Raw genomic sequence first — 13768 nt, forward strand, 5'->3', positions numbered from 1 at the left:
GGAATGATCCACACATGGCTTCTTGTGGTGTTACAGTGGAACACCATGGAACTATCCATGGAAAAGACAGCCCTTAAAGCCTACCCACCACTCCAGACCTTATTTCGTGGTTTAGAGAAATTATTTTAAACTTATTTCCTCTACATTAGTTAATACTAAATGTTTTTTAATAAAATTTGTGTTTTATGTAGACAGAGTTCTTGGAATCAGGCTGAGTAGCTTCTGTATAAGATAGGTCAGAAGAATAACTTTCACACTGAACTAGAGTCATTGTAAACCAGTGACTTCAACCAGTCATGCAGGTAATACTTAATGTTTGATTGTTTATTTCATTATATCTATTTTTCAAATACAGTGTTTTGTTTTGTTTTGTTTTATTTTTTTTTAAATCTGAAGTGCAGCAAGGTCAACTTCTTAATTAGGCCAACATTTGAGTCGAAAGACTCACAGGGAAAGACTATCCAAAGGTGGAGGGCATGAGTCAGCAATGTGCCCACGCCTCTAAGAAGGCTATCAGTATCCTTGGCTGCCTTAGATCAAGGGAGTGCTCTACTCAGCACTGATGTGGCCACACCTGGGTACTGCGTGCAGTATGAGAGAGACATGGACCATGTCCAATAAAGTGCCATGAAGATGATTAAGGGCCTGGTGCTCCTTTCCTATGAGGAAAGGCTAAGACAGCTGGGATTTGGCCTACAGAAGAGATCTCATCAGTGTATATCAGTGCCTCAAAGGAGGGCGAAAAGAAAACAGAGCCAGGGTCTCTCTATTCAGCATTGCCAAACACCAGGACGGGAGGCAGTGACACGAACTGGAGCACAGTAGTTTTCCTTTGATCATCAGGAAGCACTTCTGTGGTGTGCACATGACAGAGCACTGTCACAGGTGGCCCAGAGAGGTTGTATGGAGTCTCCTTTCCTGCAGATCTTCAAAAATCGCACAGAGACAGTCTTGGGCTGCTTGAGCAGAGGAGTGGGTTGGTCCTAATGGCCTCCAGAGGTCCCTTCCTGCTTCAACCATTCTATCATTCAGTAAAGGACACACCTAATTGTACAGCAGTTGTTCTGGCAGAACTCATAGTTTATTACTATGATTGCATACAATTTTGAATACACTGATGAATTTATGTATGTCATTAATTACAGAAATTATGGAATAATATCCCTTACACCTAATTTACATTGCTGAGCTGTTCTTGTTGCCTTTAAAAAATCTTGCTTTTGTCTTCCTCTCTGTGTATGCATTCTCTGACATACTCACATTTAATAAGAAAACATTAGAAAGTGCAATACTGCACCTGAGTATTTCAGTGTCGTAACATTTAAATAGTCTGTATTTTTCTGTAAAGTTGTCAGCCTTTGACACTAGACACAGTTCTTTTCTTACAAAAACATTCCTGAAATTTTAAGGTGTTTCTTTAGTGGAGTGTTTTGTCTTTGTGCTTTTAAAAAACCCATTAGTGTTTGAGGAAAAATACCATCTGATGTTGCAATGAGGGGCTTCACCTTTCAGGATAATGTTTAACCTGAGGTGTAAATGTCCACATTCAGAAAGGTCTTTCTGTAAGAGCTCTGCAGATTTAGGCTACTGATCTTGTCCAAGAAGTAACCACTGTATATTTTCATCATTCTCTTAATTCATTTCTGCTTAGTCAATTTCTGCATAGCTGCCCAAACTTCTGGAGCATGAAACTGGAAAGAGCTACTGAAGTCTGTAGGACCAGATTTCTGCCTGCTACCACAAGGAACTGTGTTTTGTTAGCCTAGTCATAAATGTATTAAACTAGGCTCTAAATGTGTTTGCTTTCGACCCATAGGATATTACTGTTCCTCTGCAAATGCTTGTATTCTGATACATAATTTCCAGTCTTTAGCCTGGATGTGCCTTTGACAGCTTTATTTTTGGGCCTATGAAAACACCAACCAGCTTAACTCTTCCAATGGATTTACGCCCATCATTCAAATTTATTTGGGATACACCAGTGTATGTCCCAAACTTTGTTACTGGTCGATGTCAATTCAGCTTTAAAACTTAAGTTGAGCAGCATCTACTAGTTCCTTTCTTTCTAGCTTTTCTTTGTTTTCTTTCTTTTACAGCAGTCATACTTTCCCTCTGCACATCCAACAGTTCTCCTGTAACCCATATAAGATCTAACAGTTTTGCTGATCTATTTTTTTTTTTTTTTTAAATTCATCTTTAATGCTCTGCTTATTTTACTAGTATTTTCTGACATGATTATTAATTGAGTTAGGCTTGCAGTTCTCCCTTCCAATTTTTTTCCCCTTGTTTAATATGTAAGTTTCAAAGTGGTATTTCAGTAAAGAAGTTACATTCTTCCTCCACATACTTGAGATCATTCTCTTTGGTTGATTTTTTCCCCAAGAGCAGTTCTTTTTTCATAGATGCTTGTCACTAGCTGAATATTTCTCATTTTCCTAGACCTATTAATTAGCAATCTACCTACTTTCCTTCCCTTGACAAATCTTTATCTTTCTCCTTTGGAAAAAAAATAAATCTGAAATTCCTCTATGGAAATAAGTTCCTTTTCTTGAATGTTTTAATCTAGACCTGTTTTAGTATGAAGCCAGCAGAATAATTAGTCTCCAAGCAAACCTAACAATAAATATAGTTTTTTAGGATTCCTGAAACTGACATCTCATAGCCTTTCTTTTGGCAAATATCACATTCTGGTGTTCTCTGGATACAATATGATGACAAAATGCAATGGTCTTTGATGGTTTATGAAGTATTACTTAGTAAGACTCTTGCCAGGCATTTAGACCTGATCTCTTCTGGTTTTGAGAAGAATCTCAAAGCTTTTATTTCCTGCTTTTCTTCTGTCCTTGGGATATGGCATACCTTGTAATCATGCAGTTCTTCATTTGTTATCTTCATGTCTCCTTGGACTCTACTCACTGAGGCTATACCTACACTACTAAGCCATAGAAAACCATGGCAATTAGACCTTACTTTTTCTTACAGCTAATAAGCACAGTCCATGACCCATTTTTACCCCAGCCACTTTCACAAGCATCACTTCAGTCAATAACCATTGCCAATATGTGTATTACATGTGAATACTTGGTTTGGTGATGTGAGAGTGTTTAATTTAATGAAAAAAAACCAAACAAACTGTACCATGCCCCTTTGCCTTAAAGCCAGAAAGTGCTCCTTTGTCCATTTCATTTTTTTTGTATGAACAAATAAAGTTTTCTCATCACCCCTTTCTTCTGGAGCTATTTCCTTCCTGTTTTTATAAGGGGTATCTTTTGTTCTCTCTTCATGGCGCTTGTTATCTGCAGTTCTGGGCATTTTGTTCAGGCACATAAATACTTGAGCAGGCCAATCACTTTCTTAACTTGTCAGTTCCATCCCAATCTCCTGTACACCTTTCCTTTCCTTAGATATATATTTTCCCCTATATTCTTTTTTTTTCTTTTTTTTTTTTTTTTCAGTTAAATTATGCCTTCATTCTGGGATCTTCCAAAGACTATGCATTCTAGCTATTTGGACTTACTCTCTTCTAATCATCATTGTCTTCTTTCTCTGGACACTAATTTTAAAGAAATAGGGAAAAAATCCTAACCAAAATAGCTAATTTGCTGTCTATTTGACTGCTATTTGTTGCTTCAGTCTAAATCTACCTGTTTCAAACTCTACCATCCATCACCAAGGAACACAAACCCACAAACTGTATCCTTCCTTACTCTGCATGCTACACTTTCACCTGGGTACATCAGAAGTCATTTCACTTAAGACACTGGGAAACGAATGTGTTAATGCTAAAAGTCCAGTGAGGGCAAATGTTATGTGAGAACATAATCGAATCATTGAAGTTCATTTTCTAACTCCAGTACAGTCATGCCTCATCAACTCATATTCAGAAGATGGATAATATAAAGTAGGCACACAGAAACAGCTACAAGCTTTCCCCGTCCATGCAAGGTTATTCACTTGAAATGCTATGATCTATCAAAAGGATTCTTAGCTTCTATCCTTTAATATGAGAATTTGGATCATTTCAAAACTATGCTTTAGGTGTCTGCACATAATCTGAATGTCTGAGTTCCCATTACAGTCAGTAGAGAGCTACATGTTTAATCAGATCTTAATTACAGGCACATGGTATGGTTTTCAGTTTTCCTATGCTACTGAAGTAATGACATCAATGCTGCAGTATCTACAAGAAGTTCTTGCCTGCTTATAGAAGCAGGTGAAGACCAAACAAGCTAATGTAGATGATGAGTTAAGATGTCTAATTCATAAATTACATCTTTCTATATCCTCATACTATTTTATTTGCAAGCTTCAGTCTCACTTGTTAGTATTAAGATCAGCAGATATAAGAAATATTCTTGTTTGCTGCTGTAAAACACTACTGTGATATGATCCTAGTACAGCTAGAATACGGTGTACAGGATGTATGTTAAAGCAGGAGATACATGAATGAACAGACTTAAAGCAGAAATCCCCAAAGTTATGTGTGGATTGCGTTTAATTCTTATTTTTATTTATTTATTCATTTTAGGTTTTAAGCAAGATTAAATAGATGTAGGCATCCAGTAGGTTGAAAATCTCTTGTAAGATCCTATCTCCAAGCTCCATGCAAGTATTCTTGATGGGCTAAAATTAAAATTCGATGGCTTTAGCAACCGATTCCACACACGTGCATGCCTCAAATGTTTTCTTGCACGAGAAGAGGACACAGTGCTTTTCCTCTTTCTTTGTATTTCTAATTGTTTTGTGTGCCTTTATCTTATCTCTTTTTATCTCTTATTCAAAGCAAACAATGACAGTCTCCTCAGACTCTCTCATGTTGGAATATTTTCCAAGGCTCTGACCTGCCTATCTGATTCTTCTCAGTTTCCACTATGTGCTCTTTAAACTGGAACCACAGAAACTGAATAATAACTTTGTTTTCTTCTATCATTTTTGTTCTTGTTGAGAATATACCATTGCTTGTGTTACTCTAATATTGTTATAACATTTGGGCACCATTCTCCACTCTCCACTTCCGTTACATTACAGATTTACTTTTTTATTCACCTCTGTACATTGGCTACAATCCCGAAGTGCTTACAGCTTCATGGATATTATTTCCCACACCCAAATCTTTACCATTTCAGACAAACATATCTCATTTGAACTCACCGTCTGAACTCTGCAGTCCTGACTTCTACACTGAATCTCAAAATGGTTCTAGAATAGAAAACAGTCTAAATATCTGCAGGGTGTAAATGCCATTGCACAAATGTTGCATCATGAGCTTGGGAAGTGGGCAGCGTGGCAATGCAAAAAGCCATGCAGTCAACTACTCTGAGATTTAATGCAGCAGAAGTGGCTTTTTTGAGGAGCAGAAGTAGTGTGTGATGAGAATTTGCCAGGTTGTACTTGTGGAGGAATTCTGGATAGCATCGTGGATTACAAAGGCTTAGTGAACAGGAAGATAAAGAGATTTCTGTGATCTAACGTCAAAGCAAGGCTTAGCAAATTGCTAACTATGAGGAAATAAAAAGGTAACTGCTATAGTGTGGGGAATAAATGATGTGCTGAAACAGATAAAAATAATAGGAATTTAAAATGGAAGAGTAACACTGGTAAATTAATTTAAACTTAATTGTAGAAATGAAAAATGGAGAAACCAGATAGGAGGAGAAGCATGGTGAAAAGTCAAGGGATAGAAGGACAAATTTGTTAAACAAAGGCTGGTCTCATGTGAGTGATCAGTGTAAGAATCACAACATTGTTGACGGAAGAGAGAACTGGTCATGCACATAAAGAACTGCATCTTCACCCAATCCCTAACATGAAGGAGTTTTATACAGGAGGTTGCTGTGTAAAACAGCAACCAATTATAACCAATCATTATCCAGAAAGAGACAAGTTTGTCAAAGATGTCATGGACTGATTTTCAGGCCATGAAACCTCAATACAGATGCTGGATAAGGAAAGTACTTTATTCCCAATGAGGGAATCTGACCACATCCTTTGATGCTTAACATTGGAATTACGATATGATGTCACTGTAGACCCTGGGACATCCTCTGTGTAGGCAGAGCCAGTAAGGAATAACATGCTGATTTCCATTGTCATTCTTTCTAGCTGTATGGTGGAGCTAATGAAAAAGGCAAGATTTTACTAAAGAAAAGGTACAAAATAGATTTTCACCAAGAATTTTGTTTATCACCAATAGAACTGTGCTGTTAAGCAGCAAAATATCAGGTGTATGGTTAATCTTAAACCATTGCAGTGATACACCACACATGCAAAGCCCCTTCTGAAATCCCTTGATCTGTCTTAGAATTTAAAATCACAATCACTACAATAATGTTTCTAATTTTTAAAACATTTTTACCCTATGAAAGAAATGGAACCTACTTCTCATTAAGACTGTATTTATGAAGGTGATCAGAAAGTGAAAAGCCTTTGATGTCAGTCCCAATAACCTGAGTGACATGTCTCCTTCCTTTCTAACTTTTCAGAGCCTCAAGACTAACAGGTGTAGTTCATCATTCAGTAATGAAATTTATAACTCAGTCCGTATATGGATTAAAGTTCAGTCCCCACCTGACAGCCATATCTTCTATCACTCTTGTGGCCTCATATATTTTGCTATCATTTTTGGCAATGTCATGCAAATGGTACTGACTAATTTTTTTTTCTTCCTTGTATGGCATCAGCACTTTAGTAAAAAGGAAAAACAGAAAAAGATGTTCTTTCTCCTTCTCAGATGAGGTATTAGGCAAACCTGAATGTTCCCTTTGCTATCACATGCAAGCTTAGTCCACAGAGCATCAAAGGATGCATATTCTGCAGTATTAGCTTATCTAACCTTGGGAGGAAGGTTAGATGTGAGGGCTTCCTACACTAAGTAGGGAGTGCTGATCTCCCATTTTCAATCCCTGGAGGCATTCAAGGCCAGGCTGGATGTGGCTCTGGGCAGCCTGGTCTGGTGGTTGGTGACCCTGCACATAGCAGAGGGGGTTGATCATTATGGTCCTTTTCAACCCAGGCCATTCTGTGATTCTATGATTCTATAGATAATGTGAAGACAGATTTTTTCCCTACCTGAGGAGAACTGTGCCTTGAAAATGCTCTGAAATGATCCAGTGAAATCACTGATGATTGAAATGAGATGTTCTGTAGCAATTCATGCTGTACAGTACCACTCAGTTAAAATCACTGAATTGATGGATCAGTTCTGACACTGAGAGAAGCCAATCTGTCAGACTCTTTGACTTTGAGTTATTATTGAACAGCAAAAAGAAAAATGAACTGCTCAGAGTGGTGGAAAAATGAACTCTCAAAACAACTGGAAAAGATTTAAACATTACTCCTTGGTGTATTTTGTGAGCAGCAGAAGCCAGAAAGAAAGAAAAACAGTGGGAAAAACAGTAGTTCTGTAGCTGATAATTCTTACATTCAAAGCCTTCATTTAACTGAAGTGCAGAAGACTAAGTGTTGAACCATAGTGTGTATGTTTAAGGAACATGGTATTCTCTAGAAAATTAGCACACATATTGGCTAAATATTTGAAAAGAAAGAATAAAAAAAGGAGAAAAGATGTTTCTGAGTTAATGAACTCAGCTTGTATGTCTGGAAAACAAATAGACTCTCTGAGAGGTGCCCAACTACAGAGGTGAGGAACAGTTTCATTGAAATCACAGAGATAGTGTGAATTAATTTTGGAAGAGTGGAATTTTGTAAGCAGAGGTGGCATCGTATGTATGGGAATGTCTATGGAGACAGCGTGAGGTCTGATGGACACAAGGGAAGGTTGAAGTGGTGAGAGAGCGAAAGGAAGAAATTGCAGAGAACTTTGAACTTTCTGCAGTTCTCAGAAAACCACGGTTCACTGAACCACTCATGTCATGCTGCTCTGGTGGAATATAATCTTTTGGTGGGACTGGCAACACTGGAACCTGGACAAAAGGATGAAAAAACCTGCCACTCGTTCATGAGCAGTTACTGGAACAGCAGTATGTAATTTTGCTACAGGAAATCCCTGGATTATCATTATGAAAGTAAATGTGTCTTAACTTTTTTGCAGATGCACTGAACAAGTTGTACCAGTAACACTTTTATTGCTGCTAAGAGAGACGGTAGGTGATCAAGCATGCGGTGGTGAGCTTAGAAGGGAACATCTGAATGGAGAGTGTAGATAGTGGAAATTGGGGAAAAAAATGAAGGAAAGAAGTGGCAAAAGTGCTATTTTAGAAATACATTCAGCACTTCACCATGTCCCTTTGCTGGTGAGAGAGAATAAAGTCAAGGTTTGCAGGACTCTTTTGGCAGAATCAAAGCTGAACTTGGAGAGCCCAACTTACCACAGTTCAAAAATACATTTCTTTACCTTGGTACCACACAAAATGAAGTAACGAAGGAGGTTTAATACTTTGAAAGGAAAGTGTGAAGAAAAGCTTCAACAGAATTGGTACATTTTCTTGTTAGTGCAGAAAAAAAGGCAGACCCTTTGCCCAGGAATATACTCAAAATAACTAAATAAATATGTAAAAAGGAAACATTTTCCACTACCTACAAGGAGAGAAATTCTGGAGCAGATGACTTATGCCAAATATTTTTCTACTCTTGATGCCTCAGCAGGCTTCTGGCATCTGTTCTTAGACAAACAGAGTGTATGTTTATGCACCTCCAACACCTCCTTTGGGAGACACGGTTTCCTCCTAGTGCCATTGGGTTATAGTTAGCACCATAGGTGTTTCGCCAGAAAATACAACCATTTTTCTCTGATGAAGGACATGCTAAGACCCAAACAGATGACACTGATCTGGGAAACACAGTAGAAGACTAAGACCAATGTTTCCAAAGAGCTCCCAAAGAACCTGAAGTGCTGGCCTTGACCTGAATGAATAACAATAAAGAAATGTGCACACCATCTAGTGGGTATATTTGTTAGAAAAGAGAAAAAGAAAAAGAAGGAAAAAAGGAAGAAAAAATGGAGAAAGGATGCAAAAAAGAGAAGAGAAGGGAGAGGGGGAGGAAAAGGAAGGTTCACAAGAATTCTTTGGAACTAAGAAACTTAGTACCTTGGTGCAATTGCTTCTATCAGCTGTCTGCATTTCTGCCTTGGAAGAATCACTGAGTGAAAATAAGATTTAAAACTTCATAAAGAATCTACGTGAGTTGACTAAAGTGGCCCCTGTCTTACAGCAGTGCAGTGATAAACACAAGATGAAATTGATAGCGGATGTATCCAGTCGGTGTATTACCACATCCCTCTCTGTCAGAGCATTTGATCAATCTGTGACAGAAAAAGGAAATGTCAGTATCATCAAGCAGAATAAAAGGCTGTGGTCATTATCTGCCTGTTCATTATCAGTATATTAAAAGCACTGTCATTCTTCTACAATTCATAAGATCATCAGCTATATACACAGTGAGGCTGATGAATGTATGAGTGTATGACCTGATTCATCCATGTCCATGTGATTTGTTCAGTTTGTCACATGTTCTTTACATTCACAAACTTTTTTTGTTATTCCATCAGCATTAATAAATGCCCTACATTTTCTTAAATTAACTATAAAATTTCATCTATTTCAAAATTTCAATTGATCATTAATTAGCAGACACTGATATTTTTTTTAACCTCGTTTCTGCACCTGTCCTTTTGCTAGGGTCTCTTAGGAAAAATGAAATGAAAAATAAAGAATTTGTTTCTTTCTAAATATAATTTTATCCATTTTTAATCATTTTTAATTTTAGTATTAATTTTTTTTGAAGGGAATGCTAAACAAACTTGCTGGTCTCTGGCGTTACCTTGCACTTCAGCAACACAGCCTCACCATGGTGACCTCCAACACCAAAACTGCTTCTTTCTAAGTAACATAAAATAACATAAAAATAACAACTCTTAGGGGAAAACAACCAGTGAACACAGCATTCACCACAGACAGCTTGATCCAAGGACAGCTGGAGAAAGACCATTGAGGTAACTGTCTTTTAGATTGGAGGTGTACAACATATACCGAAGATTGGAGCTACTCCCAGTCTGTAACAGTTGGGAATAAATAATTTCACAGAAGTGGCTTTGTGTTTACTTCCATTTGAATGCCGATTTCTTCCAATGATGATTCCTTGGTGACTAGAAGCATTGTGTGACATTTTGTGCTATCAACTGAAAAAAACCACTGCTCCTTGCCTAGGTAATACAGCAATATAAACCTGTCACGGTAGAATGGGGTTACCTACACATTTATCATGCTATGAGATGAGTCATGACTTCTGTAATCTATTTATGTCCATCCAGTGTCTTGCTAATTCAATCAGTCAGCCTCAGTTTGAGCCCAAAGAAATGCTTGAAGGCAGTGAGGAGGCACAGGAAAACACAGATACAGCTAACAAACCTGAACACCAGGCACTCCAGAGCTCTATCAGTTTGCAGTGCTGAAGTGAATAAATAAACAGATTTGAAATGATAGTGAAGATCTCTTAACATTTGGATGGAGAAAAGGGATCAAATGATAAAATCATGTTACAAAGTAAAATCACTGTCGTGTATCAGAACACATACAGAGACATCTGTGGACATTAAAGTGAACAAAAAGCCTCTGTTGCTAGTGTTCACAGACAAAATTTTAACTATGTGTCCTTTATTGAATAGGATGCCTCATGCTTACCATTTGGTTGAACTGATGCTAGGACCTATGTGCTCATAGTGCATCCTGGGAAAGGTAACTTAACCATGAAGGCCAAGAGAGAAAGGGTATGAGGAAATAAGAGGCTTTGAAGATAACTGCTGTGTTGGTAACATTTCAAGGTAAAAGAAATTACTAAACTTTAATTGTTGATTCAGTAAGCTAAGAGGAAGTATTTTGATTTGGGAATGTCAAAACATTTCATTTTCATAAGATATCTGAAAATTAGATTTATTGAACAAAATGGCCTCAACTATTTCCATAGTGTTTGTACTATTGCAGTTAGCTTCAATAGATATGAATTGAGTGAGAATTCAAATGAGTGGGATTTCTCATGACAGAAAACCAAACTTTTTACCAATGTGCATATTCATAAACAATCTTTTCATTTCTCTGAATTTAGTTTTTCTTCAGAGTTTTATCTTCTTCATTCAAATGAATGTTATCAACTCATTCTCATATCTTCGCTACATTAACGAATGAAAGAAATGGAATCTAAAAACAAGAAAAGAAGAGAATTATGCAGAGCTCACTTTCAACAGGAACACATTCTGATTGCCAGAATACTGCAAGGAAATTCAACTTTGTTTTTAGAAAAGCGTGTTAAAAATTATGTAGAAAAAAGAAAAAAAATTGTAGAAAAAAGAAGAAGCTTTTCAGTCTTCTGCCTGTAAAGGGAAGATGCCTAAATCATACAGTCATCTCTGATGTTCTGAAGTACTCTCAACATCTGTGCCGAAAACATGCTGCAGGGATCCTCATTTCTTCCAGCTCTGATTTATGCATTTTAAGCCTTCCCGTGTAAACACTGGAAATGTCTTTGAAAATGCTTCGAAATGCTGCAGCTTGTGATGTTGTTTTCAAAACTCTGTGAAAAAAAAACTAACCCAACAACTGGGATAGTAACTTATTTCTAGTATATGCTCGGTCTTCTGCCTTCAGGGACTCCCAGCAACCAATGCAGAGCAGTGTTTGGAACACAGTGAGGATCTAGATCTCTCACCTTTGGACCTTTGGCAATTTGCTCTGAGCTTTCTAAACCGTTTGCCTCAGCTGCTTGCTACAGATTATATAAATGAAGGTCCAAGTCAGAAGGCTCATTCTCCCTCTGAGGTAGTGGTGAAGAGGTGAAGAGGGAGGGAAGGAAAAGAGGACCAAGAGCATCCAGGGCTCGCCATGGGCCCTGTGCAGCTCTTGCTGCTCTTGCTGCTGCTCAGCAGTGGTGTTTTCACACGTAAGTACCATCTTTTATGTCAGCATTTTTTGCTGCTTTATTTGTGAACTTGTTAAAATAAGAAGAAAGTGAAAATCAGCAGGACTGTGGCTTATAGAATTAGAGATGGAAAGAATGATAAAGAGATCATCTCTTCCCCTTCTTGGGCTGGGCAGCAAGAGGATCCCAATGCAGGAAAAGTCGCAAATGTTGTCTTTTGACTGTTTTTTGATCAAATTCAATGGTTTTTTGGTTTTTTTTTGTTGTTGTTTTTTTTTTTTTTTTTTTTTTTTTTTTTTTGCAATTTATGAGAAATTGATACAGTTTACTTTGTCCTGATTGTCTTTCTGTAGTGTTGTTCTGTACTCACCTCCATGGAAGTGCTGTCACTTACAATACTTACAATATAGACTTACTCCAGCTGTTGCTAGCCCTTTTTGTGTGTGTGTGTGAAAAAACTGGAAGTGATAAAGTAAAATGTATTTGGCAGGTAGCACTTACATTTGAAATACAGTTTTCTATTGAAGGAAGGCAGCCATCAGTAGTAGTAATAAGAGAACTAGGCTAGTGAAGTTTTCTTTCTAAATCAGAAAAGACAGCTTGGGTCAATACGATGCTGCATATTGTGAGCAACCTCTTTGCTTCCCATGAAATGGCTTTTTAGAATATGACTATGTAGTGTTAAGATTTCAGGAATCTTAGGGAAGAGGGTGAATCTGGCACCAGAGTTTATATGCAGATTCAGGGTTTATATGCAAATACAATTCAGCATCATATTCTGATGCTGACTGGAGTTTTGAAGGATGCTTATTATTAATGTAATTACTATAACTGCTGTACTACTGTACAGCAATCAACCTTCCATTATGGAAGCTTGGAAAGTCCACAGGGACTATTCTGAAAAGTTCTGGCATTCATATGTGAAAGTCCAAAGAATGATATATCAACACAGGAGTGCAGCAAACTTAACTACAGTACACTTTATTCTATTTAAAATAGAGTAATATGGGATGTATCTAAGATATATTGGAGAAAATAATCCTTCTTAAATTGAATGGACTTCCAGTAAGTGTTCTTTTCCTCCAAATTATGAACTCTGAATATTCACCTATATTTTCTACACACACACACACACACACACAAATTGTTGGAAAAGTTTTGGTTATAGAAAATTACAGTGTTACTATCAAAGTCGCCATTTTTTGAGTGTACAAAGTGCAAATTACAGCATTCATCCATTCTGCAGTTCATCTGTACTCCAAATAGACTAAAATTTTACAGTAAGCAAACTGCATTACATGTGTTGCATTTTATCTGTCTGCCTATAAATTTTGTGCCCACTTTTAAAAAATTTCAAATAACACAGAGCCTTTAAAAATACTGGTCAACCTAGAAGATGATCCTGAGGTTTAAATCAAAGCAATTTAATGTAGTGAACTGAAGATCCTACTTTCAGCTCATTGTTCACAATGTCAGACAATTCATGTAATACTCTTTAAACTTGACTCTGTGTCATCAATGTTAAGCATATTTGTTATTTATGTCAGTGCAAAACTATAGCAATTTTGATATTCATTAGAAAGATCTTGCAATGAAAACTATTTCCATTTTTGTTTGCATAAGCCTTGCTCCAAGGCTACAAAACTGCTTGTGCACTTTTAATTCTTGTTTTTTACTATTTACAGAGGAAGAAACACCTGAAAACGGAAACCCAGGATGTTCAAGTAAATGATTTCTTGCATCTGCTTTTGCTGTCTTACATTTCTGTATTAGCTGAATACAATCTTCAGAGTTTTTCCTATTCTGTAAATTTCTTCCTCTGAAATAACTAAAACAAAACTGATGATATTCCAAAGTATTTATAGTCATTTATTTTAGGTATTTAATTATCCATAAA

At 37.1% G+C, this 13768-nt stretch overlaps 1 protein-coding gene across 1 annotated transcript in view; it reads left to right on the plus strand.

Annotated features, from left to right (window-relative positions):
* The first annotated feature begins 11756 nt into the window (after nt 1-11756).
* The window catches only part of APOB (apolipoprotein B), a 35741-nt gene continuing 33729 nt past the window's right edge, over nt 11757-13768 (plus strand). The window contains exons 1-2 of the mRNA XM_052687783.1: nt 11757-11892; nt 13557-13595. Coding sequence (XP_052543743.1) covers nt 11835-11892; nt 13557-13595 — 97 coding nt within the window. The 5' untranslated portion in view covers nt 11757-11834. The remainder of the gene's footprint in view (nt 11893-13556; nt 13596-13768) is intronic.

Source organism: Tympanuchus pallidicinctus, unplaced genomic scaffold (genome assembly GCF_026119805.1).
Source record: "Tympanuchus pallidicinctus isolate F22 unplaced genomic scaffold, pur_lepc_1.0 scaffold1, whole genome shotgun sequence".
NCBI classification, from domain to species: Eukaryota; Metazoa; Chordata; class Aves; order Galliformes; family Phasianidae; genus Tympanuchus; species Tympanuchus pallidicinctus.